This window comes from Bos mutus, chromosome 27 (assembly GCF_027580195.1).
Source record: "Bos mutus isolate GX-2022 chromosome 27, NWIPB_WYAK_1.1, whole genome shotgun sequence".
Classification (NCBI taxonomy): Eukaryota; Metazoa; Chordata; class Mammalia; order Artiodactyla; family Bovidae; genus Bos; species Bos mutus.
The window spans coordinates 8,990,190-9,018,089 of record NC_091643.1 but is presented as its reverse complement, the minus strand read 5'-3'; the positions used below and the strand labels follow the sequence as shown (position 1 = coordinate 9,018,089).

At 58.8% G+C, this 27,900-nt stretch overlaps 2 protein-coding genes across 12 annotated transcripts in view; both read right to left on the bottom strand.

The window, feature by feature from the left end:
* Positions 1–47: 47 nt before the first annotated feature.
* On the bottom strand, positions 48–6,255 carry NKX6-3 (NK6 homeobox 3). Its single transcript, XM_070364146.1, is given in 4 exon segments — positions 48–450; positions 2,037–2,206; positions 4,336–4,598; positions 4,600–6,255. Coding segments are annotated over 4 exon segments (789 nt in total). The 5' UTR covers positions 4,716–6,255; the 3' UTR covers positions 48–210.
* A 1,613-nt stretch (positions 6,256–7,868) lies between these two features.
* ANK1 (ankyrin 1) overlaps positions 7,869–27,900 on the bottom strand; it is a 111,278-nt gene continuing 91,246 nt past the window's right edge. For 2 of the 11 annotated variants that reach the window (XM_070364237.1, XM_070364238.1), the window contains 6 exons: positions 26,729–27,287; positions 23,509–23,746; positions 18,336–18,419; positions 17,281–17,421; positions 16,905–17,038; positions 7,869–10,314 (listed from right to left, as the gene is read on the bottom strand). In XM_070364237.1, the coding sequence (XP_070220338.1) occupies positions 16,940–17,038; positions 17,281–17,421; positions 18,336–18,419; positions 23,509–23,746; positions 26,729–27,287 (1,121 nt within the window). In that variant the 3' untranslated portion in view covers positions 7,869–10,314; positions 16,905–16,939. Of the gene's footprint in view, positions 10,315–16,904; positions 17,039–17,280; positions 17,422–18,335; positions 18,420–19,394; positions 19,818–23,508; positions 23,747–26,728; positions 27,288–27,900 lie in introns of those variants that run through there. The other 9 variants (XM_070364242.1, XM_070364241.1, XR_011462871.1 and 6 more) reach the window with 8 other exon arrangements.

Genomic DNA, 27,900 nt, shown 5'->3' with positions numbered 1-27,900 from the left:
GAGTCGGACACGACTGAGCAGCCCACACTAAGCACGCACCCCCCGGGAGGCTGGCCTTTCCTCCCCCTCCTTCTTCCTCGCCGTCTCCAGCTCCTCTCCCTCCTCCTCCTCCCCTCCCCGACCCCTCCGCCTCCTCCTCCTTGCCCCCCCGCAGCCCCCGTTAGCCCGCGCGGGGACCGCGGGGACCCCGGAGGCGGCGGGCGGGCGAGATCAGACGCCGTGGGCACCCAGGCCGAGCACCGAGAAGGCGGCGCGATGCTTGCGCAGCAGCAGCCGGATCTTCTCGTCGTCCGAGTCGGGGTCCAGGGGCTTGTTGTACTCGTCGTCCTCGGTCTCCGAGGCCGCGCGCTCCCCGCCCGCGCCCGCGCTGCCCGGGGCCCGGGGCGTGGACGAAGAGGGCTCCAGGGCGCTCTTCTTCCGCCACTTGGTCCTCCGGTTCTGGAACCACACCTGGGACGACAGGGGCTCTGAGGCTGGCGCGCGCACGCCCCTCTGGGGCCGGCGGCTCCCCGCGGCGGCAAGCACTCTGCATCCTGGACTGGGTTCAGCAATGGACCAGGTTGGTTTGTTTTGTTTTTTTTTGGAAGAGGGCAATAAAATAAAAGCTGAGTGCAGCAGCTTTTTCGGCTTCCCTGTAACCCTTCCGTGTGGTATACATCTTCTCCTTTGCCATCTGGGTATTGGGGTGGAAGGGGCTGAAAGGCTTTTAACCTCCTAGACGTGCAGTGAACTTAATGAATAATTTCTCCAACAATAAAACTAACATATGCTTACTGCTGGGGATAGAACCCTGCAGAAAGGACCCAAAGAAACAGAGCCATGTGGAGAGGGCGCTTCCTCTCCAGCCAAGTTAGTATTGGGCAGAGAAGGCTGCGGAGGGAGGGGGTATGGGGGCACGGAGGCCGGGGGATGAGGGTGGTTTGGGGGCCCTGGGGGAGCCCGGACCAGGTCCCCAGCTGCCCGTGTACCTCCCACTCCACTCAATCCCATCACCTTGTCACAGATCCAGGCAGTTCCAGCACAGCTCAGAGCTAGCGGGAGATGGTGCCCCGACCCGAAGCCCCTCAGGGCACAGTGAGCCTCAGAGTTGCCAGGGTTGCCCCAGGAGCCCGCATACCCACTTTCAAGTGGGAGGTGTGCAGTGGGAGGGGTACCCCCGCTGAGCCTTGCCTCCACCTGGGCAGTGAGGTTGATGGGCAGTTGTGGGGAGGAGTTATATTCACTTTCAAGTTCTTTAAATTTATTTTATATTGGTGGTGAACCAAGGCCAAGGCTGCCTAACGGAACAAGCCTGAAGTGAGTGCTAATCTGGCCCAGAGGCTGCCATCAGCTCTTGAAGTTTCAAGCCTTGGCCCTGCAGGGGCTGGGAAAGGCATGGGGTTGGAGCCCTGTAATCCAGGTTTGACTCCCAACACTTACTAGCCAGTTACCATGGGCAAAAAACTTGGCTGAGTCGGTGGGTGGCTCAGACAGTAAAGAATCTGCCTGTTGTCAACCAAGTATCCTTCAATTAAAAAGTAAATACATTAAAAAAAAAAAAAAAAGAATCTGCCCGCAATGCGGGAGACCTTGGTTTGATCCCTGGGTTGGAAAGATCCCCTGGAGAAGGGAATGGCAACCCACTCCAGTATTCTTGCCTGGAGAATCCCGTGAACAGAGGTTATAATCCATGGGGTTGCAAAGAGTTGGACTAGACTGAACCATTAACATGTTCACTTTTCACTTTCAAGTTGGGTAATAAGACCCCACCATTGCGCTCCTGCACTGCACACACACACAAAGTTGCTGTGAGGTTTAAATGGGCAGTTACACATCCGCTCTCAGAAGAGGGTGCCATGGACGACAGCCATCGGGGTGATGGTCACTGTTGCCGTCTCCAGGGTTGGGTGGGCAGGCAGTGCCCACACACCTGGACAGCCTTCCACTGAGCTGTAGTTGCCACGAGCGTGGGGCTGCCTCCCTGCCAGGCAGTGGCGCCCCATCCCGGTGGGCTCCTCACTGCCACACAGACAGCCTCTTCACCCGCCCGGACTCACCTTGACCTGCGACTCAGTCATCCCCAGCGAGTACGCCAGCCGTGCCCTCTCGGGGCCAGCCAAGTACTTGGTCTGCTCGAAGGTCTTCTCCAGGGCGAAGATCTGGTGGCCCGTGAAGGTGGGCCGGGTGTGCTTTTTCTTGTGGATGCTGTCGCCCAGGGGGTCCGGAGCTGGGGGGAGGAAGGAAGTGTGCCCTTACTGCGTTGAGTGTGAGGGAGTCCCAGCCCTGCCCTGCCCTGCCTGCCCCACAGGGTGAGCACCCCTACATAGAAGCTGCTGAGGTTGCGGGGTCATTGGGGCCCCTCTCACCTGAGCAGCCTGCCTCTGCCTTGTCTAGGTGGGCAGGGACCGCAAGGGCACCTGCCCCCAAGCTGTAGCTAACTGCGGCCAGAGGGTGCTTAGAACTGTGTCTCCCCGTGGAACATCCTTGCTACTCAGTGATGCCGCCCCACTAAGGGGCAGGAGAAGCCTCCTATGGGTCTCTGGGATGTCCCCTCAGGTCACCGAGAAACAGATTTGATGCCTCTACCAATGATCAGGACCCCGGGGGCCTGGGAACTCCTCCACTTTCTTGCTCTTGAAAGAGCAAACCGTTTTCCAGGTTTCTGGGAAAACCAGAGCCTTAAGCTCCAAGTGACTGCCTGCTCCCCAGGCCTGGGAGCCACGAGGCTTCCACCCCACCGGAGAGTCTGGAGGCGAGGGCTCAAGAACTGAGTCCTGTGTCATACAGGACTGGAGAGCTTCCCGCCAGCTCTCTGTTTAACGTGTGACAATATATATGCTTCAGTGATACTGTCAGACACAGGGCGTTCTGCTCCGTGACTACCTAGAGGGGTGGGATGGGGTGTGGAGGTGGGAGGGAGGCTTAAGGGGGGAGATTTTATATATATATATATATATATATATATATATATACACACACACACATACATACTTATGGCTGATTCACATTGTTGTACAGCAGAAACCAACACAACAGTGTAAGGCAGTTACCCTCCAATTAAAAATAAATTTTTTAAAATACCCAAACAAGCGTGGGAGGCAGGTGGGAGAAGTGACCCCTGCCCATCCAGGGCAGCCTCTCAGGAGCTTGGTGTGGGGAGGGCAGGGGAGGAGAGTGTGGATGAGCCCGGGGCAAGCAGAAGGTTCATATGCTGGGCCTCGTTCAGCATCGTCTGACCCCCACATCCCACGTCCTCGGGTCACAGGTGAGGAAACCGAGGCAGAGACAGGAGAGGAGACCCCTGGAGAGACTGTCACTTTGGTCCCCTCCCCTTGAGTGAATCCAGCCCCTGACTCTCAGATGCTTTGCTGTGTGTGTGTGTGCTTTCGGGGTTGAAGGGCAGGGTGCAGAGAGGGGGCTGTGTGTGCAAAGGGGGACATGGAGGGGAGGGTAAAGCACCCCCAAACCAGCTGTAAGATAGGCCCCCTGTGGGCCTCATTGTGTTTCAGGCCACACAGGTGGGAGGCAGGCGTGCTCCAGGCTTTCCTGGGCCGCCCCAAGCCCCCGCTGCAGTGCAGGCCCTCCGAAGGGGGACAGAAGTGGACGCCCCCTCTGCCTCTGCCTAATGCGGCCCGGGGGTGGTTCCGACAGCCACGGTCACCCCCCTGTGCCTCCCGGGGGAGGTCTCCCTGCCTCTGCACGACCCGCCACCTCCCCCAGGCCCCGAATGTCAGCCTGAGGCCCCGACTGTCAGCCTGAGGCCCCGCACCAACTCTCTGAAAGCCACAGTCTGGGGAAGGGTGGGTGAGGGGCCCCCCACCAACAAGGAGGGCCCAGCGGGATGGGGCTCAGCAGCGCCTCCTGGAGGCTGGGCGGCCTGGCTGCTGCTGTTGACCTGAACCTACACACCCCCAGGAGGGAACCGGCCCCCCGGGATCGGGGCATGACCCAGGTGGGGTCGGGGTACATTCATGTCCCTGAGTGCTGCTGGGGCATGGGGGGACTCTGCGAAGGTGATGAGGGGGGAATTTCTCTTCACTGGAGTGAAGTGGTGACACGGCTCTGGGTAAGAGAAGTAAGGTGAGTAGGACCTTACAAAGGATGGGGTGGGCTGTGTGGTCCTCTCTGGACCCCAGGGTCCCCAGGAAGGCGGCTGGTAAAAGGGGTGGGGGCAGGGGTCAAGATGCCCATCCAGGCAAAGCCAGGGCGGGAGGGGGAGGGGAGAACCCTACGCCGTCCCGGGTGGAGGGACAGACCCAGGGTCTGCCTCAGGCAGTCCAAAGGCTGCCAGGGGAACCCCCCGCCCCCACCTGCGCCCCCCATGAGCGTCCGCTCCCCCCTCCTCCCGGTACTCACTGCTGCCGCACTGCCGCCCGCCTCGCCAGTCCTGGCCCGCGTCCGCCCAGCAGTTCCGGGTCCGGGTGGGGTATTCGCTCCCCGCCTTGGAGAAGCTCCCCACCTGGGGGCCGTAGTAGACCCCCTGGGAGCCGAGGCCACCGAAGCCGGCCACGTGGGGGTAGCCGGGCAGGAGGCTGCTGTTGGGCGCGGCCACGGGCCTGCTCAGGATGTCCGTGATGCCGTGGGGGGTCCCGGCCGGCAGCTGGGGACCCAAGCCCGGGGCTGAGCTTGTAGAAGGAGTTCTGCATGGAGTACTGGCACACAGGTGCCTTCATCTCCGAGAACTGGGCCAGCGGTGTGTTGTTCAGCAGGAAGGGGCCCTGCAGGTTGGACTCCATGGCCCCCCCACAACAGGCCAAGGGGAGGCCGGAACCCCAAATCCGGGTTCCTAGAGCCCCTGAGGTCCAGCCCAGAACCCCATGGCAGCTCCCGAGGGTCAAATCGGCTCAAGCCCCGGGCCGGCCTCACCCCGAGGTGTCCAGCCCAGTCCTTGTCCGGGTCCCCGACCACGTCAGACACGGGAAGTCAGGTGTCCCCAGGCAGGTGCCAGCCCCCACCCCTTCCCCAGCACCCCTGCTGTCTCCCCCTGCCTGGGGAGAGGCGGCTCCCCACGCCTCAGCTCAGGCCCCTTCTCTGCCTCAGAGCCTGGGGACCCTCCATGAGAAGTTTCCAGTTCAGAGAAGCAACATTTCCCTGATAAAGATGGGGCCCATTAGAATACAGACCCGAGACTGGCTGAGCTGCCGGAGTCGCCTCGCCATTGGTGGAAACCCTCTCGGGCCTCACATTGGCTTTTCCTAGACAAATTGCACTTTGAAAGATTGACTGTAAAATCAACCTGTGTGTGTGTGTGTGTGTGTGTGTGTGTGTGTGTGAGAGAGAGAGAGAGAGAGAGAGACAGAAAGAGAAAGAGTGAGCACTCAGGAACCTCTGTTCATTCCGAGAAGGTCTACCCACTCCTGGTTCAAGTGAGCATCTAGGAAAAAGTGGGTATCTGGGGGGCTGCCTCTGGGACAGCTGGAGGGCACAGCTCCTCCCCTGTGGTCTCAGGAGATGCTACCCTGAGGTGCCCAGGCCGCTTTCTGAGCAGATGCCCAGGCTTCTTGGGAGAGTGTACAGAGTGGACACGGAGGCTTGCCCCTCCTTCTCCGTGCTGGGATGGGTAAGTGGGGAGGCTGGGCTTTGGGGCCTGAGAGCCTGAGGTGGGAGCCTGCCAGGCAGGCTGGGCCGGGGGTGGGAGTGGGACCCCTCTGAGGGTTCTGGCTGGGTGCTCCCCAGGCTCTGGCTCCGCCTCTGGCTCTCCCTGATCCCCTCTGTCCTCCCTTCCGCCTCCAAGGACTTATTTGTGCTTCTGCCATGTTCTGCCTGGCTTGGCACCTGGGTTGGATGGGTTGATGGCTTGAGACGGCCATTGATTCAGTGATGGGTGCCTGTGCCAGCTTTTGGTTGGTGCTCAGTAAATATTTGATGGGTGAGACGAGATTGAATCACAGGGCACCCATATGCCTTTTTTTTTTTTCCTAATAAATTTTTACAACATACAAGGCTCCACCAGGGTCGCTTTCTCATTTTACAAATAGCGAAAACACAGTAAGTAACTTGAATCATTTCTGCATGAAACAGCATAGTTTCCTGCAGTTTATTTTTACTTCTTTCTTTTTTTAATAATTAAATTTGTTTATTTTTAATCGATGAATAATTGCTCTACAATATTGTGCTGTAGCGTTAGTCGCTTAGTCGTGTACAACTCTTTGTTACCCCATGGACTGTAGCCCATCAGGGTCCTCTGTCCATGGAATTCTCCAGGCAAGAATACTGGAGTGGGTTGCCATTTCCTTCTCCAGGGACAATATTGTGCTGGTTTTTGCCAAACGCCAACATCAGTCATAGGTATACCTACGTCCCTTCCCTCTTGAACCTCCCTTCCACTCTCTCCCCGTCTGTAGTTTCTTTTGAAATGCCCATCAGCATGTCACTGGTTTGGACATGCAACACGACAGGGAACATAGTGGCTGCCAGACAGATGGACTTGTGTCTCTTCTCTGCCTGGCGGTCCCAGAGCCCTTTCTTTCTGGCCCACGGTCGCCCTTTGCCAGGCAGAGACGAGCCTGCTCCTGGGTTTTCAGCAGGAGGCCCCCAGGGCCCAGGTTGTAAGAATGGCTCCCCTTTCACAGAGAGCCGGTTCTGCCCACACTTCTGTTATCTGCTCAGGCTAGAACTGGCTGTGACCCTGTCATGCAAGTGACTCAGGTTAAACACAAAAAAGACCTCACAAAGGCTGTGGACCTTGTTTTTCTGGAAGTTTGGATTAAACACAAGAGAAAAGGTTTTTTTATCCATCTGAATTGGCTGGGCTACAAAGCTGTCCATCACCACCCTTTGGGAAGCCATATTCCAGTTCCCCACGTGGCTGCCAGAACCCACCCTGGCAGTTGTGATTCTGAACCTGTGTCTTAAAATCCCTCTGGGTGATGGTGGTGCACAGCACGGTTGGCCGCTTGGCCTGGATACTGAGAGAGACGCTTCAGAATCAGGCTGAGGCTGGGAGCACTCCTAAGACCCTATGACTGTGACTTGGCTATATACCCTGCCTCCCACCCCCACCAATGATGCAAACTTAGGAGGAGAAGCCAGAGTAAATAATTTCTTATTTCACTCCAAGGTCGACAAGGGCATTTGTGTTCAGTGATCCCAGGATGACAGACTGAAGAGACTTTACTACTTGCTTGATCCCTTCGCCCATTTGATGGATGAGAAAACTGAGGCCAGCTTGGTGGCTAGCCTTGCAGGAAGTGTTAGGAAATCAGAGCCATTTTGTTGGAAGTTCTTGAACTTTGGCACTGAGTGCAAGGATGAGGCACCTTCACAGGGAGCGCTGGGGGTCTCCCTGAAATGTATGCCTGCTGTGGGCTTACCCACCTACCTTGCTCTTTGTGGTTCCCTCTGCCCCCTCCACGGAGAAGGCAATGGCACCCCACTCCAGTACTCTTGCCTGGAAAATTCCATGGATGGAGGAGCCTGGTGGGCTGCAGTCCATGGGGTCACTAAGAGTCGGACACGACTGAGCGACTTCACTTTCACTTTTCACTTGCATGCATTGGAGAAGGAAATGGCAACCCACTCCAGTGTTCTTGCCTGGAGAATCCCAGGGACAGGGGAGCCTGCTGGGCTGCCGTCTATGGGGTCGTGCAGAGTCGGACATGACTGAAGCGACTTAGCAACAGCAGCAGCAGCTGCCCCCTCCAAACATCTTGGATTTGCCCCCATCACATGGTCCTTATGGGGTGGGACAGCAATCTACTCTACCATCTGGGGGGTGAGGGGCCTCTCCCAGAATGGGTGGTCCTGATTAAGGGGCTGCCCATGTTCCCAGAAGGTGGGCAGGTGGGGTGAAAGCCTCCCTGCAGACTGATCACCCCCAGACTCCTCCAGCCCCGCTCCCCCCCACCCCCAACTCCCTAAAGATGAGCCGGAAGGAGAGAGGGCGCCTGTGCCATTGAATCGATTTCTTTATTAATTTTGACATTTGTTCAGCTGGTGTAGGGAGAATGGTCTATACATCAGAGAAGGATGGGTAGGGGGAAATTTCCTCCAGAGAACAGAGCCGTGTGGGAGAGTCAAGAAAAGAATCATTTTCATAACAATTTAAAAAAATCAAGGTAATTTCAAAACTTCTAAAAAGCGTCTAAGGTGCAGACTGCAGCATTCTCTAGGCATCGTGTGGCGACCCCAAACCCCTTCCCTACAAGCTCCTACTAGCAGCGACGCGGCATGCCGCCGAGGGCCGGGGCCGGCGGGCCAAGCAGCCAAGCCAGACAGAGCGAGGGGCCAAAGCGCAGCCAGGGCCGGGGCTCTACGGGGGCTACCGGGTCTGGGCGCCGGGGCAAGGCGGGGCCGATGGCGGCGGGAGGCGGCCCTGCACCTGTCTTCCTTGGCCTTCAGCGAGTCCAGCCGGCCGGGGGCGCTGGAGGGGTGGGGGGCGCCGGGGCCGGGCGACGGGTCAGGCTGGCGGCGGCGAGGATGCTCTGCGCGCCGCCCCGCGCGCTGAAGGGGGCTCCCTCTCCCCGCGCGCCCCTTGGAGGCCGGGCCGACCCCGACCCCGCCTGGACCCACGGGAACACGTGTGCTCTGGGGCCGGCCGGGGCCGGGGGCGCTGGGGGGTGGGGGGCGCGCTCTGCCGTCGAGGGAGCTTCTGTGCTACTTGGAAGGTTCGGATGTGTTCGGAGGACACCTCGGCAGAGCGGCGGGGAGGACGGGGGCCGGACATCCACACACAGTGTGGCCCTTGGGCGGGCGAGAAGAGCCTGCAGTCTCTCTCCGGGCCTGGAGGGCGCCGCGGGGCGGGCGCGTTGTGCTGATTCGGGCCTCCCTCTGCCGGGGGTCGGGGTGGGGGGCTCTGGTGTAACTTTAAGGCTCTTCCCTGATGGCACCGAGGCGAGGAACTTCGTCTCCTTCCTGCCCTGACGGCGGGGGCGCCCTGGGCCGGGAGGGTCTCCTTCCTGGCTGGGGCCTCCAGGTGGTCAGCCATCTGTCCCCCTGTGCTCCGCCCGCGCCCCCTGCTCTGCCTCTCCAGGAGGCGGGGGGCGGGGGGGGGCGGGGGCACCTTGACTGCCCAGCCCAGGCCACCCCCCCGCCCCATCCCACAGGCTGCCTGGACTTACAGCACCAAGTTCGCTCCGGGAGACCTCAGGTGGCCTAAGAACTGGGCAGGTCCGTATTCGCTAGCCCTATGCCCTTCCTTCCTCTTTTACTGAAAGACAGGCTGTGGAGTTCCTTCTCCCGCAGCCTGGAGAAGTCCTCAGGAGCTGAGCTGTTTGTGAGTGCTCTGTACATACTGCTAAAGTGTTTCTATTGGTTTGCATAGTATTTATTGTTTTCATATACACAAGGCTTGATTACTGTACAGTTTACACTTTGAACACAGACTAGGATATAAGTGCTTGAAGGTATAGAAAACCTCTTCTCTATTGAACATGCTGGTGCAATCCTGGGACAGCCATCGGCCCTCCCCCAGCTGAGAGCAAAGACCCTTCGGGATGGGGCGCTGGCTCCCTTGGAGCCCTGCAGCTAAGCCTGGGGGGTCCTCGCCTCAGATTCTTAAGTCCCTGACACAAGGAACCCCCGAATGCATTCTGAAGGTAATGATTTTCCATTGGAAGATGATTAATACTGGCGAGGAGAGAGAGAGAGAGAGAGACAACATAAAAAAAATTCCAGTTTATCCACAGGAGAGTCTATACAGCCTCGGACATCACAGTAAAATCTGTGTGTATACTGAGCAGAGGGGAGAGGTGTACATGTGCGGGCGTGTATGTGTTTCCTGATGCCGTGTAGCACATTCTGGAAGGTTCTGGAAGGTTCGGTCCACGGGCAAGGATGGTCACACATGGAGCATGGAGGTGTGTGGGTGCGGAAGGCTGGCAGATGAGGGCAAGGGATTAATGGTGTGGAACTGATTTCATGTCTAATTTTCTTTTTTTTCCCTTTTCAGGAAGCTCATTTTTCCCCCCCTTTCCAGGAAGCTCACATGGATTTCCTACAGAATGAGGTTGGGGGGAAAAAAAAAAAGTACCCTGTAACAAGCCAAAATTGAAATGATTTAAAAAATATCTCATCCCAGCCACAAAAGAGCCCTTGTGTTGCTGTTGCCTTGGCGCTCTCCTGCGCGCGTTTTGCGTCCCTCTCTCTCTCTGCACACCCCCTCTGGCTGCTTCCGTCCACATTCCCCACAGAGATCCACCGTGGCTAGAGGCAGGATTGAAGACTGTAGGTCATGCGTCTACAGTCATTCATGCGAATAGGTGACTAAAGGAAGTCCCTTACAGAGGTCATGCCGTCAGCCTCCAGGGACGCGTGCGCGGGGCCTCCGGGCCAGCTCTCCTCCTGGGTGCGTGGCAGAGTATGTGAAGTTCAAGGGTTGGGTGTCGAGGTGTGATCCTGGGGGACACACAGAGAGAAGGAGTCACTTAGAAGAGGTGCAACCCCAGCAAAAAAAAAAAAAACCGCCATCCTGAGCTTTTGCGCTGGTGGCCCCCAGGCAGGAGTGAATCAGAAAAAGCAGCCTCCCCAAGCAAGGCAGGAGCTGCAAGGTGCTGAACCCCGCGAGGACCTTCCTGAAACTCCGACAGGCCGACTCCCGGACCCAGAGGCTGCCACTAGCTCCATGCCCTCGGATGAGTTCCCTGGACGGCATGGTCACCTGGGAGAGGCCCCCCGTGTACCCAGCCCCCAGGAGAGGGGCCGGGCTAGGTGGCACCGCCCCGGCTTGTTCAGTTCAGTCCAGCCAACAGGCACAGGTGTCTCCTGTGTGCCAGCCTGCACGGAGTGGGCATGGCCTTGGGAGCTCATGGCCTCAAGGGACCTCAGTGCCACTTCGGTTCTGTCCATGACTCTTACTATCAGCAGCCTCTGGCTCCTCTCCCCGTGTCTTGTAGATGGACAGCCTCGACTGGGGCCAAGAGGTCTTTGAAAACCAGAGGCTTTCTCCCCAGGAGACGAGGTGTATCAGGCTGGAAGACGGCAGCTGTGCCAGCCGAGTGAAGTTGAACTCTGCAGCCTACAAGTCACAGCCACATGGCATGCCTGCCACCCCATGGGGCCACGTCTTCCAGCCTGGGGGGGTGGGTAAAACTCCAAGTTTGCAAGATCGGCCACCTGGGGTTCTATCTGTAGGAATTTAACATGAAGAAGAGCTGACAGCCTCCTAAGCGGGGCCAGAAGTGATACAGAAAGGCAGAAACTCATCTGAGGCACAGCTGTCTCCAGGCAGGGAGCTCGTCGTGGGTCCTACAGGAGCCAGGGTTGGGGAGGAGGCTGGAGGTGACCAAGGGGAACTCAGCCCCGAGTGGCTCCCCAGGGATGGAGAGCAGGCTTAAGCTCCTTGCCAGACCGAAAAGCCAGGCCTGCTGCTGCTATGGCGTGAGCAAGCTGTCGCCCTGGAAGGGACCCCTCCACCACGGCCCGTGTCCCTGTTAGTGAAGCCACCTCCTCGGAGTCCAAAACCCCATGCCCACTGCTGCCTGCCTTTGACCTCGGCTCCTCCATCAAGGACGCCATCCACCCTCCTCTCGGCTGAAGTTCGGCCCCTTGCCCTCCAGCCCTCTCCTCCAGGAAGCCCTCCCAAAAGCTCTAGCTCCCCTTCTCTCTCCCGTCTCGTGTCACTGCCTGGCATGTAACGAACAGTCAGGTTAAGAGCATGAACTCTGAAGCCAGGCTGCCTGCACTCAGCTCCTGTCTCTGCCGGTTTCCTGCTGCGTGGTCTCAGTCAAGTTACTTATGCTGTCGGGGACTCGGTTTCCCTTGCTGTAAAATGAGGCCACGAGGAGGATGCAGCTCGTTTGACTCTTGTGATGCTGGACAGCTAACCATCTAGGAAGCGCTCAGGACACTGAACGGTACTGGATGCCGCCATGGTCAGGATCCGGAAACGCTCCATCCTGTCTGTCCTGTCTCTCGTCTGCTGACCTCCCTGGCTGGAGTATCAACACTCTGAGGGCAGTAGCCAGCCTTTACTCTTCCTGTGGGGGGCACTTCCCAGGTGGTGCCAGTGGTAAAGAACCCGCCTCCCAATGCAGGAGATGTAAGAGACTTGGGTTCGATCCCTGGGTCAGGGAGACCCCCTGGAGGAGGGCATGGAAACCCACTCCAGTGTTCATGCCTGGAGAATCCCATGGACAGAGGAGCCTGGCAGGCTACAGTCCGTGGGGTTGCAAAGAGTCAGACACGACTGAGGCGACTGAGTGTGCACGTACATACCCTTCCCATGGGTTTCAGAGTGCCTACCCTAGTGCTGTGCCCATAAGAGCCCTTACAGAGTCCTGAGCCTGGGGAAGACAAGCTGGGATCTTCCTCCCGCTCTTCGGCCCTGACACAGAGCAGAGGAGAAGGTTCAACGTGGAGAGGGATGATTCTGGGGTAATCGCTCTTCCTGTCTCTGGGTGAGCTCAGCTCCAGGAGGCATTGGGACCAGCCGGCAGCGGCAGGGGTGGCCAGGGAGTGTGGACCTCCGGTCGCCACTGCCCTGGGTGCCCCTCCAGAAAGGTCTCCCCCAAAACGCTAAGACAACAGCCTCCTGCAGCTCCCAGTGGCTGGGCAGGTCAGGCTTTCCCTCATGTCATTTCTCTCTGTATGCCACTGGCCCCCACCCCTGCCAGCGTCTGGGGGTATCTCCTCTCTCCTGCAGCCCCAGGCTCCATACCTGCGGAGGCTGGGGGTGAGAGTGGACTGTCACTTAAAAGAGGAAAGTAAGCAAAATATGACCTCAGCCCTCCTTGTCTCCTCCTACGGAGACTGTGCTGTGCTAAGATGCTTTAGTCGTGTCCGACTCTTTGCGACCCCATGGACTATAGCCCGCCAGGCTCCTCTGTCCATGGGATTCTCCAGGCAAGAATACCGGAGTGGGTGGCCATTCCTTTATCCAGGGGATCTTCCCAACCCAGTGATCGAACCCGAGTCTCTTAGGTCTCCTGCACCAGCAGGTGGGTTCTTTATAGGTTAACTTTCACTTATTAAAATACCCTGGGCTTCCCTGGTGGCTCAGACAGTAAAGAATCTGCCTGCAATACAGGAGCCCTGGGTTCGATCCCATGGTCGAGAAGATCCCCTAGAGAAGGAAATGGCAACTCACTCTAGTATTCTTGCCTGGGAAATCCCATGGACAGAGGGGCGTGGTGCAAGGTAGCAAAGAGTCAGACACAACTGAAGCGGCTAACTGTTACTTATTTACTATTAAAATACTCTCTTTCCTCAGAGCTAACACAAGGCTTTGCAACCACAGTGTCTGAATGGAAAGTGTCTCTTGAAAAAGGAAACAAAAAAAGCAACAGCTATCCCATGCGTGGCACTGCCCAGCACCTGGCTGGGCACCTCTAACCTAGAGGGCGCAGGCTGCCTGCTCCCTGCTGTGCCCTGGCAGCGCTGACACCCTGATTCTTGGACCTAGAGCAAAACCCAGCAGCTGCTTCTGCCTGCTGCACACTGACCAGGCTTGACTCGCAGCAATCATCTAGATGCTTCAATGCGACTAGAAGGCTTCCTCCTCCGCCTGCCAGAACTCATGCGAAATCCTTCCCAAGGGCAGGCGGGATAGGTGCAGACTTGAAGTGGGCACCGGGGGTTGGGGTGTTCTGCCCTCTGAGCTGTTCCCCTGCTTTGAACCAACTGTCACCATCTCATCTCAGCTCATTTTTAGGCATCAAGTCTACAACTGTGCCGCAGGACCTCTAGGCAATTTGGGAAGAAAAACCAGAATGGGTCCTACTAATCCACTCTTCAGTCTGAGTCAAAATCCCTGGAGCTTGCCCCAGTCCTGAGCTCTAGGACTGGCTCAGTAGTGCTGGGCAGGGCCGGGAGTCTGCACTGTCACCAGGCGCCCGGATGAGGGCGACACAGGGGTGTGGGTGGCACTTTGAGAATCAGTGGACTGGGACTGGACAATTTAGAAAACCCTTTCCCGATCGTAAACCCACAGGTCACCATAACCACCCTACAAGGGGAAGATGCTGGGGCATCTGAGGCTTGGAGAGGTCAGCTGACCTGCCTGGGTCACACTGCACATAAGACCTGCAGTTGGTTGAGTGCCAGCATACACCCTGTATTCTCCTTACTCCTCACAGTTGCCCTCATGGTTACCATGGTTATTTTTAAGCCTAGAAGGAAATGGCAACCCACTCCAGTATTCTTGCCTGGGAAATCCCATGGACAGAGAAGCCTGCTGGGCTATATAGTCCATGGGGTTGTAAAGAGTCGGACGCAACTTAGTGGCTAAACAACAACAGCACCAGAGTGACACGCATTCAGAGGGAGTAATTTCATCCTCCCCGTGGGAGACGGAAGCTTGAGGAGCAGGAGGAGCCAGACCTGGACCCTGGATCCCTGCCCAGCTTCCACTCTCTCTCAGTCAGTTCTCATTGTCTGCAGGGGGCATGTTCTCTCAAGTCGCCAGGACACCTGAATTAGCCAGGCCTGGACCACTGTTCCCCAGCAAAGTGCTGCTCAGGGTTCCTGCCAGCCTCTGGTCATGACATGTTTTTCAACCTATGAACACACAAGCCTGTGTATTTCTGATCAAAGACAACATATTTAATGTACCACTGACCCTTGAACAATATGGGTTTGAACTGCAGGGACCCACTTGTACATTGGCTTTCTTTTTCAATAAATATAGTACTTGCATTTTCATTTCACAAGATCTTTAAATGAACAAGTTCATATTGGATTACAGATCACAGCACGTAGAGTTGAAAGAACCAGGGTTTGAGCCCAGGATTCTATCCAGACTGTTCCAGCTTCCTGCCCTGGGGGTGAGTCATTCATCAAAGCCTTTGTTTTTTCAGGCAGACAGAGCAGTGCTGAGATTTTCAACTGCCTGGAGGGTCAGTGCCCTCTAAGTCCCAAGTTGTTCAAGGGTCAACTGGATATTGTTGCATTATTAATACTGAACTCGTGTCCTGCAGAGCTTTAACTCATGACTGAATGAAGCTCATCTAACACACGGATTTCCTCCACTCGGCCCATCACAGCCCTGCTGCTCTTAGCGACACTAGACAGGCAGGACCGTTTATAACAGTGAAATCACCCACCAACAGCACAAAGATGAAAAAAAAATTTAAAAAGGTGACACAAAATAGACACCAAAAGGATACTGGATCTGAGTGTGATCTGAAAGAGGGACAGAGAGACGGTCACCTTGTTTGACCTCCGCTGGGAACAGGCCCGCAGGGGACTCAGTGCTTCACCCCCCTGCACATCCCTGAAAGGCCCCGGGAGGGAAGCACTGGGCATGCTGGGTTTGGGGGTTACAATGAACTGTAGCTAGTAGGCAACTGTGCAAGTTAGCAATTATTTGGAATCCGTGAACCCCGGGGGCCTGTGCAAGCTTGCAAGTGGCAGGTAGCAAAGCATGAAGGACTTAGAGCCCTCACCCCCTTCCCCATCTTGTCTGCAGTCTGTCTTGCTCAGGGGGTAGAGCATTGCAGGCTGTCCCCTGGGTTCTTGGGACCAGACAGGAGCCTCCTCCACGCTGGCCCCGGCACTGCACACTTTCCTGGCCTCTTCCTGGCAGAAGCCTCAGCCCTTGGCAGTAGCCTGGCCACTCCGCACCCCGCCACCCACGCCCGATGGTCTTGGACCTGCATCTCCTGTGTGTGTGTGTGTGTGTGTGTGTGTGTGTGTGTGTGTGGCGGGGTTCAGCCACTTTGCAGATCTACAGAAAAAAATTTCCAAAATGTTTAGGTTCCGTCCTTCCCCTCGCCTGCGGTCTGGGCCACCTGTCTCCTGTTCAGGAACATCAGCAGAACCCGAGCCAAACGTTGCTGCCCTACGCAAAATAAGGCCCAGAGTGTCCTCTGCTTTCCGCTCTGCTTTCTCAAAGTATTTGGACCTCTAGATTATTTCTAGGACTGACCACAGCTGATGCTCTAAACCAGCAGCCCGCTGGGACCCTGGCAGTGTAGGGGTTAACGCGGTGACCTCCTTAAGCTGCTGAGAAGTCAGGTCTAATTTTATCCTATGAGTGGATGGGCCAGACTCCCCGCCCCTGCTCCCCAAGTGCTGAGGGAAGCCCAGAGTCAGCACTTCTGGGGGCTCGGGAGACAGCAGCCCTGCGTTTTCTTTTTTTTTTGCCGAGTGCAGAAAGCGAGCCTGCTGGCCGCGGGCCCAGAGCCAGGCCCTGGGGGTGTAAGTGACAACAACCCTGTGCGCGCGGGCGCCGGGGCCACGTGCTTCCTGCTTCCGGCCGACTCCCACCCCGACGCGCCCGGTACTGAGCTGACCCGAGCTGGGCACAGCGAAGGGCCTCGGGGCAGCTCAGTACAGGACCCGTCAGGGAGGACGCAGGTCCAAGCTGGCCTTGAAGCCCCCGGCCCAGCACTGCTCAGCCCACTGGAGAGCCTTCGCCTCGTCCTCACGGCCTCCTTTCCTCCCGCACTTCACATCACGCCCAGGCACTGCCCGCCCCCAGCCTCTGTCACCCCTACAGCCTCCTGTTGTTAACTTTGCCTCTTCCTAGAAAGCCAGGGAGTCACATACTTCAGGAAACACCAAGGAGGATGGAAGCCTTGGATTCCGGGTTCAAGGCACAGCTGGGTTCCAGGCCTCGCCCTGATCTTCCTGGGCACGTGCACGAAACCTCACAGCTAGCGGACCCCACTGCGCCCTCTGAGGCCCTGCCCCCCGCCCACCCCAGGCTCCCTTGATGGGCTGGGCTTCCAGGATAACAATCCTATGGAGATGCCCCCAGTGCTCCTCACTCAGGGAAGCTCGTGTCCTGCGTCTGTTTTTGCACTCCCGAGGAACCGGTCAGCAGAGGCTGTGACAGTTCTCTCAAGGAGGAAACGGCTCAGAGGGCACCGTTAGTAAGCGGGAGTCTGAGCTTGGAGACCACAGCGATGCCTGGTCCTCCCACTTCATGCTGGGAGAGGCGGGAGTTGGCCGAAGGATAGGGATGCGAAATGAGCGGCCGTGGCGGAGGTTGGGGGTGGGGGCGGCGGGATACCGGGCCATGCAGACAAGACTAATGTCCGTGTTACCTCCAAAGAGGCCATTCCATAAGAGGGGCTGGAGATCACTGCTTCCCCCTTTTGAGGCTGGCCCGCTTCACTATCTGAGCCCCCTTCCTGCCCTCTATCAGGTCCGGCTGCAGGCCACTTCCTCTTAGCTCCACCTGGAGACAGCAGTTCAGACAGAAGGCAGGACAGATCACACAGAGAGATGGCAGGAAGGCCAGAGAGGACAGGCACCCTACGGAGGCGGCGGGAGTGGGGCCACCAGCACCAGGAGGCTCGAGGAGGAGCCGGCAGACAGGTGAGAGGAGAGCCCCAGGCGGGCTGGCGCAGGGGGCAGCGGAGGTCACGGGCCGGGCCCTCTGAAGGGTGAGGGCCTGGGAGGCCGCGGGCCCAGCAGTACCTTGGCGTGAGTCATAAAGGAATCAATGTCCGCCTCCATCTCACTAGGGTCCTCCGGGGGCCCCTTGGAAATCACCTCCTCAAGCTCCTGGGTGTCATCGGCTCCGGACGGGTCTATCTGGCGAACGACTTTGCGAACGATCTGGAAAAGTGAGAGGGAGGGCAGGAGGGGCTTGGGGAAGCCGTCGAGGAAGACCTTGAAAGGGGGCAGGTCCCAGAGGGTGGTGCAGTGGGTGCGGGCTGTGGCCCCAGGTGCCCTTCCCTGTGGTCAAGGTCAGGGGCGGCCTCTGATCCCCATGGTTGGATGGGGAGCCCGCACTGGGCAGTCTCAGAAGGCCTGGAATTTGTGGGGGTCTCAGCGGGGCTCAGGGACAAGTGGGTCTGACGCTGTGACTTCCATCTCTAGCCCATGGGGTCCATTCTGCCTGCAGGTGTGTGACGGACGTTTACACTGTCTTCCCTGCACAACGGTGAGCCCCTGATGGGGAGGGCGTGTCTGTCCCTTCGACTGTCTGTTCCCTAGTCACACATCTGAACATGCCAATGACTGTCTGCTCTGCACTGACCGTGTGCAAGGAGTGGGAAGGTGAGAACATGCACAAGCGTGAAGCTTCTCATGTGAAAGGAAAGACCGGGCCCTGCTCCAAGCGAGCGTGTGCACTGGAGCCACACCGCTCAGCCTCAGCCAGCACAGCCCTTGTCCGGCAGAATCACGGCTCCTGCTGTAAACTTGCGGCCAACCCCATGCGTTCTCACATCCTCTTTATCTCAGGAAGCCCCATGGGGACCCCCACACTGCTGTGACACAGCTGTTTTCAGGGCCAGGCGTCACAGGACTGGGTTTGGGCTGTATCCACAGGGCCCCGTCCTTCTGGAACACAGCCGCCCCAGCTGAGCTCAGGCTGTATCAGGCAAAGTAAGGACCGCCACGTCTGGAACTGCAGCAGGTACCCGAACCGTCCCATCTGAGCCGGGCTTACCCTGCTGTTAGGGTAGTAAGAAGCTGAGGGTGAGCTCAAAGCCCTCTGCCCAGCTCAGGGGGGACTCTGCACCCACCTTCTTGGTGATGACGTTGCCCTGCTCATCTGTGAAATGCTCCTCTGTCACCTGCTCCCCTGGAATATTCTGAAGCTCATTCCCCTGGAATCAGAGGAAGGTAGAAAACTCGAGATGGATAAGAGGGGATGAGATGGAAAGAAAGGGGAAGTGAAAGTCGCTCTGTCGCATCCAAGTCTTTGCGGCCCCGTAGACTATTCAGTCCATGGAGTTCTCCAGGCCATACTGGAGTGGGTAGCCGTTCCCTTCTCCAGGGGATCTTCCCAACCCAGGGATCAAACCTGGGTCTCCCGCATTGCGGGCAGAGTCTTTACCAGCTGAGCCACACAAGAGAAGCCCAAGAATGCTGGAGTGGGTAGCCTATCCCTTCTCCAGCGGATCTTCCCGACCCAGGAATTGAACATGGGTCTCCCGCATTGTAGGCGGATTCTTTACCCACTGAGCCATCAGGGAAGCCCAATAAGGAAATAAGTTAGCAGTAGCAGCAGCAGCCAGAGTCTGATGAGACCCCACCCTGGCAGGAAACCGCAACTCAGCAAGAAGTGAGTTGGACTGACTTCCAGTGGCTGCTCCAAGTTGAGGCCGGGGGTGGGGGGGCGGGCACCCTGGGGACCCTGGGCCTGAGGTCGGGAGGGGAGCCCAGGCTCACGGGAGCGCTGAGTGACGGATCCCTGCCATCATGCCCCGGAATGGGGAAAACAGGGGCGGCGATGATGCAGGTTGACGGAGGAGCTCCCAGGAGAGGGAGGGAGAGCCTGGCGTCTACTCCTACGGCACTTTAAGGGGAAGAACACCCCAGCCACAGACGCTCGCACCCCAAGGTGGGGTCTTTCTGCCTCCCTGAGCTGGTTGTGGACAGAAGCAGAAGGAGGGCCAGCCTCCTGAGTCCCAGAGCGGATCCTTCTCAGCCATCGTGAGGGACGAGAGGTGGGGAGGGCGGGAAAGTGCCGCCCAGCTCCGGCCTGCACATCCCCAGCGCCTCCCAGCCAGGCCGCCCGACCTCTCTTCCTGTGGGGCAACCGGACTGGTGCTCCCCGCGCCCCCCCTACCCCAGGTTACCTTCAGGAGGACCCGGCGCCGGACCACCCTGGTGGAGATGGTCTCCTCATCATCACTCAGCCCCTCACTCTCCCCCAGCTCCTTGTCCAGCTCCTGGTGGACGTGCTTGAGCATGAAGCCCAGGGAGCCCCGGACGATGTGCGCCACGTTCTGGCAGCTGACCAGGAAGAAGCCCAGCAGCACCAGGGTGACCAGGAGCTGGGTGACGAAGGTCCACATCCTTGACTGCTCACCAGCCCAGGCCTCCAGGGCCTGCGGAGCCAGGGCGGCGGGGCCAGCCGCTCATTCTCCCCGGGGACTCCGGAGGCCCCCCAGGACCCGCTCCATTCTCCCCGGTGCACGGGAGGCTGCAGGGCCCCCACCGTGGAACTGCCGCGCAAGTGCCTGCCCGGCTGAGCGCCCGCCTCTGCCCCCGGCCTGGCTGACGTCAGGCCCCAGTAATTCTAGCTCCTGAGCCAGCTGCCCCGGGCTGTCCAGCAGGGCCAGAGGGAAGCCGGCAGGTGTGTGCGTCCCGGGCACCGGACGTGCGTGTTAAAGGGCATTTTGAACAACGCTGCCCCCACCCCCACCACCGAGAGCCCGCCCCTGTGCCAGCCAGAGGCAGCTTTAGCTGTGCCCAGGAAAAGGGTCCCATTTAGGACTTGGGAAAAAAATCAGACGTCTGCAGAACGCGGTTCCTGGTGTGTGTCCTAGGCGGCTACCACCAGGACCACGGGGATGTCCACTGGCTTGCTCGTGGGGTGGAGCCAGCTAACACCCTGGAGGGTGCAGGGTTTGTTTCAAAAATAGCACCCCCCCAGGGTGAGTGGTCAGCCCCAGGAGCGCAGGTGTCCAGCACTGGTGGCGGGGGCCTTGGGAGCCCATGTGATTTCATGAGCCCCGTGGCCCTCGGTGGCCCCCCTGCCCTGCCTTAGGCAGCACAGCCATCCTAAATGCAAGTGAGTCCCAGAGTGTCTATTTAGGGCCTCTCCTTCATGGCTCTTCCCCAGGCGGGGCTGGCAGCGCCAGGGCCAGGAACCAGGCGCCTGCAACTCGCCTCTGCAGGCCTGGCTCCGCAAGGCAGCCCAGCAGCTGAGGCTCGAAGGAGTCCCGTTTCCAGGACAGGGCTGCTCCTCTCTGGGCAGCAGCGGGCATGGCAGGAAGAACCAGAATCAGGACTGGCACCCTGACCCTGCGGAGGTCTCGCAGGGTGGCTGGAGGCCTAGCGGGGTGGCTAGGAGTTGCGGGGGGGCGCTCCTCCGGGCCTCGGTTTCTACAGCCGTCAAGATGAGGGGTGGGTTGTGAGCCCACCCACCGCTAGGGACTGTGACGGCCCTCACCCCACGCAGCCCACTGCCCAGGTGGGGCTCTGCATGCCCTTTCACACATCAACTCGGTTACATTAACACCGTCGTGTCTCTGGTGTTCCCACATCACGCAAGGGCAGCGGAGGCACAGAGAGGTTAATGACTTGTCTCATCGCAACACAGGAGTGCCAGGGATGCAGACACAGCACATGTAGGGGGCCCTGGAGCCCTGGGTCCAAGCCTGGGCCAGGAGCCCAAGGTCAGATGCTGCCTACCGGGCCGAAGAGAGGGGCTGGCTGCCTTCCAGGCTAAGGTCCCTAGTTACAGTAACCACCACCCCCCAGCCCCCACTGAGCTTTGAGGCTCACTGAAATACCAGTCAACAGGTGCTCTGCACACTGTCACCTTAAACAGGCCTCTCAATCATTCCCCGGGGCCCCAGGAGACCGTGAGGAGACAGTTCGCCCACCCTCCCATCCACCCTAGACAGGGACCTGGGACCGGGAGGGCTGGGACTCTCCCTACCCTGACACCGGGCCTCCTGGGGCTCAGTTTCCTTATCTGTAAACGAGGCAGCTGGGCACAATGACCCTGGAGGGTTTGCTTCTCCAGGATCCTGCCTTCTCTCCAGTCCTCCCCCTCCCCACAAAGCCGAGCCCAGACAGGCTCCTATGCGATGTCGTCCCCAGGACTCGCGGTGCACAGACCTGGGTCTGGGGGGCACAGACCCAGGGTGTGGGGGTGGGCCTGGTGCTTTGGGACAAGTGTGCACGACCAGGAGTGGCAGAAATGGGTGCAGTCTGACCACCAAGAATGCCAGGGTGGCCTGGGGTTAAAAACGGGTGCAGCAGCCCGGCCATCAGAGGCATGTCCTTGTCAGGGACGGCTTCTAAATAAAACCCTGTTTAATTCCTGGCACCTCTTGGCAGCCGGCAGCCCAGGCCATGGTGGAGCCCACCCGGTCCTGGGGTCCTCAGAGGTACCTGCAAGGCTCGGGCTGGGACAGGGGCGAGGGGAGAAGCTGGCAGTGAAGGGGAGGGCAGAAGAGGACACGTGCGCGTGGAAGACGAGGGACCAGGGAGATGCAGAGCACACGCTACGCATGTGCTAAAAGTATCGATACATGTTACAGAGCGGTGACTCCCGCTTCATACAAACACAAACTAAAACGATGTCAAGCACTTCCCTGGTGGCTCTGTGGATAAGAACGCACTTGCCAGTGCAGGGGGCACGGGCTCGATCCCTGCTTTGGGAGGATTCCACGTGCCGCGGAGCAACTAAACCCAGGGCACCACAAAGACTGGGCCCGAGTTCCAGGGCCCGTGAGCGGCAACGACTGAAGCCCACACGCCTGGAGCCCGTGCTGAGCAACAAGAGACGCCACTGCAAGGAAGAGCAGCCCCCGCTCATCGCAGCCAGAGAAAAGTCCATGCCAGCGAAGACCCAGCGCATCCAGAAGTAAACAAATAAATACAATTATTTAAAAAAAATTATGTCAAGATCATAATGGGCTTCCCAAGTGGCACTAGTGGTAAAGAACCCGCCTGCCAATGCAGGAGACGTGAGAGAGGAGGGATGGATCCCTGGGCTGGGAAGATCCCCCGAAGGAGGGAACGGCAACCCACTCCAGTATTCTTGGGCTTCCCTGGTGGCTCAGACGGTAAAGAATCCACCTGCAATGCAGGAGACCTGGGCTCGACCCCTGGGTTGGGAAGATCCCCTGGAGGAGGGCATGGCAAACCACTCCAGTATTCTTGCCTGGAGAATCCCATGGACACAGGAGCCTGGTAGGCTACAGTCCATGGGATTGAAAAGAGTCAGATATTACTGCAGCGACTGAGCATGCACGCAAGATCATAAGACATCTGGGATTAGTTTCAAGATAACGTCAGGGGGAAGTGTGTGCTGGAAGGTGATAGGCTATCCTACCCGGTTTTGTATCTATTTGTAATTTTTCACAATGCAAAAAGGTTTCAAAAAACACATTGAAACAGATGTCCAAGGAAATGGGGAGTCAAGACAAAACCGAATAAATAAAGTAAGTAGCGGGGACTGAAGGGAGGGTGGAGGCCACAGCCTGTGCAGGGGTCGCCCCCGCCCTCCACTGCCGTCCCAGCCTGTCCCCACAGGGGTCTACCCGCATGGGCACAGAGACCCCAGTGAACCCTGGCGACAATCCTTTCTCTACCCCATTTACACAAGGGGACCCAGGGGCCTGGAGGAGAGTAGCTGGTTATTGGCCCCAAAGACTGGGTAAGACCCAAATCAGCCAGCGGCCGGGCCTCTGGGTTCTAAGCCCTTCTTCCTAAAACATGACAGAAAAAGAAAACAAAACCAGCCCTCCAAAGACCCTGATGCTAGGAAAGATAGAAGGCAAGAGGAGAAGGGGGCGACAGAGGATGAGATGGTTGGATGGCATCACCGACTCAATGGACATGAGCTTGAGCAAGCTCTGAGGGAGATAGTGAAGGACAGGGAAGCCTGGCGTGCTGCAGTGCATGGGGTCACAAAGAGTCAGACACGACTGAGAGACTGAACAACAACTACAGAGCCCCCCTCTTATCCTGTGACCACCTTAGGCATATGAAGGGCGGCCGGCGGTGGGGAGCGGGAAAGGGGCACCATAGGTGTGCCTGGGAGTCTCTGGACCCCCATCAAGGAGAGCCCCTCCCTGCCCTCAGAGGGGTCACGGAGGCTGACAGATGGGCAGACAGAAAGAGAAGCCACCGCCCCAGGCTTTAAAGAGAAACCACTCACAGCGGGGGTCTGAGCGAGTAAGTGGATGCCGGGGACCCTGGTCCTCCCTGCCCGAGGGCGCCCACCTTTACCTGGAGGGAGACGGTGCTGCCAGCCTCCTGCGTCCACTCTTGGGGGCTGGGCGGTCTCTGCTCCCTGCCGACCTCAGACTGCTCAGCCGCAGGCCCGGGGCCCTCCTCGAGCTCTGGTGAGCCACCGACTGTTCTCTGGAATAAGTGTGGGCCCAGCGGGGCCTCCTCCAGCTGGGAGCCATGTGCAGCCTCTTGCAGGTAGGAGACGATAGAGCCTTCCGCATCCCAGTCGTGCACCCTGGCCCCCGGGAAGAGACCGAGGACACCCGTCACCCCCAGCTTCCTCTCTCGGGGGTCCTCCCTGTCTGGAGCCTGCCCTGCCCTCTGGAGGCTGGGAGGGCGTGAACCAGCACACAGCATCGGCCCCGTCCAGGGACGCAGACACCGGTGCCGCTGGGCCTGTCCTCTGAGTGGACGGCTCTGCTTCTGTGGCCCTGTGATGGTCTGGTCATCAGGGGTCCCCACACCCGCCGTCCAGCCCCCCATGGTGCTCCCATCCCACAGTCCTCACGGCGGGGCTCAGCAGGTGGGATGACCCCCCCGCCCCTCAAAGCAGGCTCTTCCACAGCCTCAGGAACACAAGTGCGGGCTCCTCCCTCCCTCGCCGGCCGTTCCTTCCCAGTGTCCTCTGTGTCTCCTCCTAACTTTCCCAGGCTCAGTTCTCAGACCTCTCTCCCTGTCTATATCCACTTCCCAGGTGAGGTCATTCAACCTGTGGCTTTAAGCCCACCGGCGGGTCCCCAGCAGCTCGTCCCTGAGCTGCAGGCCTGTGTGTCCAACGGCCTCCTTGACACCTGCCTGGAGGTCTCTGATGGGCATCTCGTGGGCTCAAGTCCTCACCGAGGGGCTCCTCCCCAGCTGTCTCCCCACCCTGCAGCAGACGGCACCCTGGGTCCTGCAGGTGTCAGCTCAAGGACACCTGTGTCCTCTGGGACACCCCCTCTTTCTCTCAATCACTATATCTTATTTGCCAGCAAATCCTTGGGATTCCACTTCCAAAAATACATCCTGAGCATGACTACTCCTGGCCAACCATCTGGGTCCACGTCACTTTCCTGCACCTCATCTCCCTGCGTCTACCCCTGGCCGCATCTGGCTGTGGCCCGATCACCTTGGATCTCTGCTCAGAACCCTCCGACGGTTCTCCATCCCACCCAAGAAGCACCACAGTCCTTCTAGGACCCCAAGGCCTGCCATGTCAGGCCCCACCACCTCCCTGATCATCCTGCTCCAGGTGCAGCCAGCTCCTCGCTGTCCCTGGAGTGCGGTGGGCATGCTCTGCTCTGAGGCCTTTGCACCAACAGGGCCTCTGAGGCACCTCTGCTCAGATGCTCACAGGGCTTGTCACCTGAATTCCTTTACGTCTTTCCTCCAAGTCACTCTCAGGCGCCCCTGGCCGCCTTCTCTGTAATTCCACCCTCCCCTTTTCCTGCTTTATTTTTTCTTTTCAGCACTTGGCACTAATGAGCATTTCTTTTTTAAAATTACTTTCCAATCCATTTACTTTATCTGTTTATTTTCAGTTTCCCCTACCTAGAACACGGGCCCCCACCACCAGGATCCAGTGCCCGATGATCTGAGATGGAGCTGATGTAATCAGAATAGAAATAAAGGGCTCAATAAATGCAATGCACTTGAATTATCCCCAAACCATCCCCCCCGCCACCCCCACTTCATGGAAAAACTGTCTTCCACGAAATCGGTCCTTGCTGCCAAAAAAGACTGGGGACCGCTGCACAAGAACACAAATGTCTCGCGGGTGGCGACAGTGTTTTGCTTAAGGCCACAACCCTGGCTTGGAGGCATTTGCACAGGGGCCTGGCACACAGCTGGCCTCAATACTCACTGTCAGGTGAATGAATGAAATCCATCTGTCCCCACGGGAGGGCTGGCCCAGGTCACAGAGCCCGCCAGTCATGCTCTGAGGCTTGGCCGCCAGGCCCCTGGTCCCTGTCTAGGGACGCTACTGTCACAGCGGTGCAGTGGCCAGCACACACGGGCATCCAGTCCATGCTTGTTAAGCAAAGGGCCAGTGCTTGGGAGGCCCAGTTTCACCTTGGATCCTCACCGCTCAGCCTGCCCAATTTTCCTCAAGAATCAAAGGGTTCATCTGGGGCACTGAATGAATCCCGGCTATCCTGTCTCCTAAACGGCTTTGTTTTCCGTCCTGCTGGGGGATGGGGCCACACTGAGCGGCTCCTCCCTGGGGAGGCGCCATCTGCCGGGGCTTCTGGGAGGGGGACACGGGTGGGAAGGGGACAGGGGAGCAGGTTTCCCACGGTCAGGCTGGACCTGAGCTCCACGGGGGTGGCCGCGGCCTCCCGGGAGCACAGGAACCGTGTACTTTGGGGAAACTGAGGAGCAAAGCAACAGGGAGGACAGGGCCTCGGCCACGCCCTTCCTGGGCCAGCCCCAGAGGCCACGGTGATACCTGTCACTCATCTGTCTGTCTCGCTCTCGCCCCAAGACCCCTCTGCACTTAGCCCAAGCGCCAGGGTGCGGTGGGCTGTCCACCGCATGGACGTGGCCTGGACACTCTGTGTCCACCGAGGCGCACGAGGCCCTTCCACCTGCACTGCCAGCCTGGCCGGGTCCCAGGCCTTCTCATGGCAGGAAGCGTGGCCAGGAGCTACCCAGGAGAGGAACCATCTTCAACAGCTGAAGCTCTGTCCCGCCCAGATAAGCCCAATTGGCCTCACTCCTCCGGAGAGGCGTAACTAGAAAGGGCAGCCTTATCAGCTCCGTCACATGCAGGCCCTGTGACTGCCCACCCGCTTGCCTGGGCCCTGGAGCTTCCAGGTTTCCAATTATGGTTTGCTTTCAACAATCGACACAGCAGTGACCAGGCCCAGGGCCCCCAGCTCTGCTGTACTGCCAGGGCCGTGGCTTGTCCCAGCCTGACAATCGCTCTCCCCATCCCAACACCCCCAGCCTCTCTCCTGGGGGCTGCACAGGAGTTGGAGGTGGGGCGGGGAAGGACTGGCCTTTGCAGACGCAGCTCCACTCTTTATCACAACACAGAGGCCTGCGTGCTGGCTGGGAGGTGCAGGGGCAAGCTGGCACCTTACTGAATTATTTCCTCCAGGGCGTTTGGCACACAAGGTTTGGGGGGCAGCAGCATATAAAAGTTCCCCCCTTACTCGCTGCTAGGCACAGGACCCCCCCGGAAGCCCGGGATGGCAAAAGGCACCCCGCCCGGCAGCCCAGCCCTTGCCCTTACCTGTCCTGGCTCGAGTCCATCGCCCAACTCACGGTGGGGGTTTCTGAGACTCGGGCGTGTACCCTCTGCTGGCCTGAAACAAGAGACACTTCACGCTCTGAGTCCTGCCCTGCACCTGTTGAGTCCTCCTGCCTCTCATGACCTGGCAGCTTCTCTTCTGACCTCTGACCTTCCTCCTGGTCAAGCAAATCGATAAGGCCATTTGTGGCATCTGAATCCACCGTGTCGTCCTCCACGAGGTCCAGAGAGCCCAGCGTGGGGCCCTGGGGTCCCTCGGAGAGCGCCCCCTCCAGCTTCCACTCGTGCCCGGTGGCGTCCGAGTCCTCGGCCTTGCTGCACTCCAGAGAGGAGTCCTCAGCAGTGACCAGTGAGGGCGTGAGGCCCGCGGACCACACCTGCATGTCAGACATCTCCAGCAGGGCGTCATGCTCCGTGCCCGCCAAGGGGATGGCGTCTAGGACGGCCACCTCGTTCCAGTACTGGTCTGCGCGCAGCGGAGAGGGGAGCGCGTAGTGCAGGGAGGCGGGGGACAGCAGCTCGTCCTGCAGCGACGAGTAACCTGGATGGGCAGACAGAGGAGACGTGCTCCAGCGGCGCCCTACGTCATGCGTGCGCACGTGCAGGGCCACACACTCGAGCGCACAGGCTTGGCCACGATCGGGCATGCACATTCCGGGGCGGGACTGCCCAAGCCTTGCGGCTGCTGCCCAGGCACGTGGGCAAGATGACAAGGCTCTGGGGCGCGGGGCGCGGGGCAAGCCGGGGGTGGGGGCTGGACTCCAAGAGAAGAGAATGGAACCCTTGCTCTTCCGAGTCCAGAGCAGGGATCAAGACGCCTTGATCCAAAGGCTTGCGCCCGAGCCTTCCGACAGCCGCGTGGAAGGAGGGGCTGCTCTCTTGTTGCACCCTGGTCCCCTGGGCACAGCTCTGGGCGGGGGGTGCTCTGTTAGGGAGGCACCTCCAAGGGAGGGGGGCAACCCCAGAGCCACTGTGGGTGACTGTGCCCTTGCCGGGGGTAGGGGGTGGGGGTCTGGCGAGCACAGAGAGCATCCGCAGACCTCGGCGCGGTGGTTAAACGGGAAACCCCGAGGAGGTTTGGGATGGGGTAAGCCGTCTACAAGCAGCGGCGTATGGATTCCAGGAACTGGGAAGGGTCTAAAGTGGCACCGAGG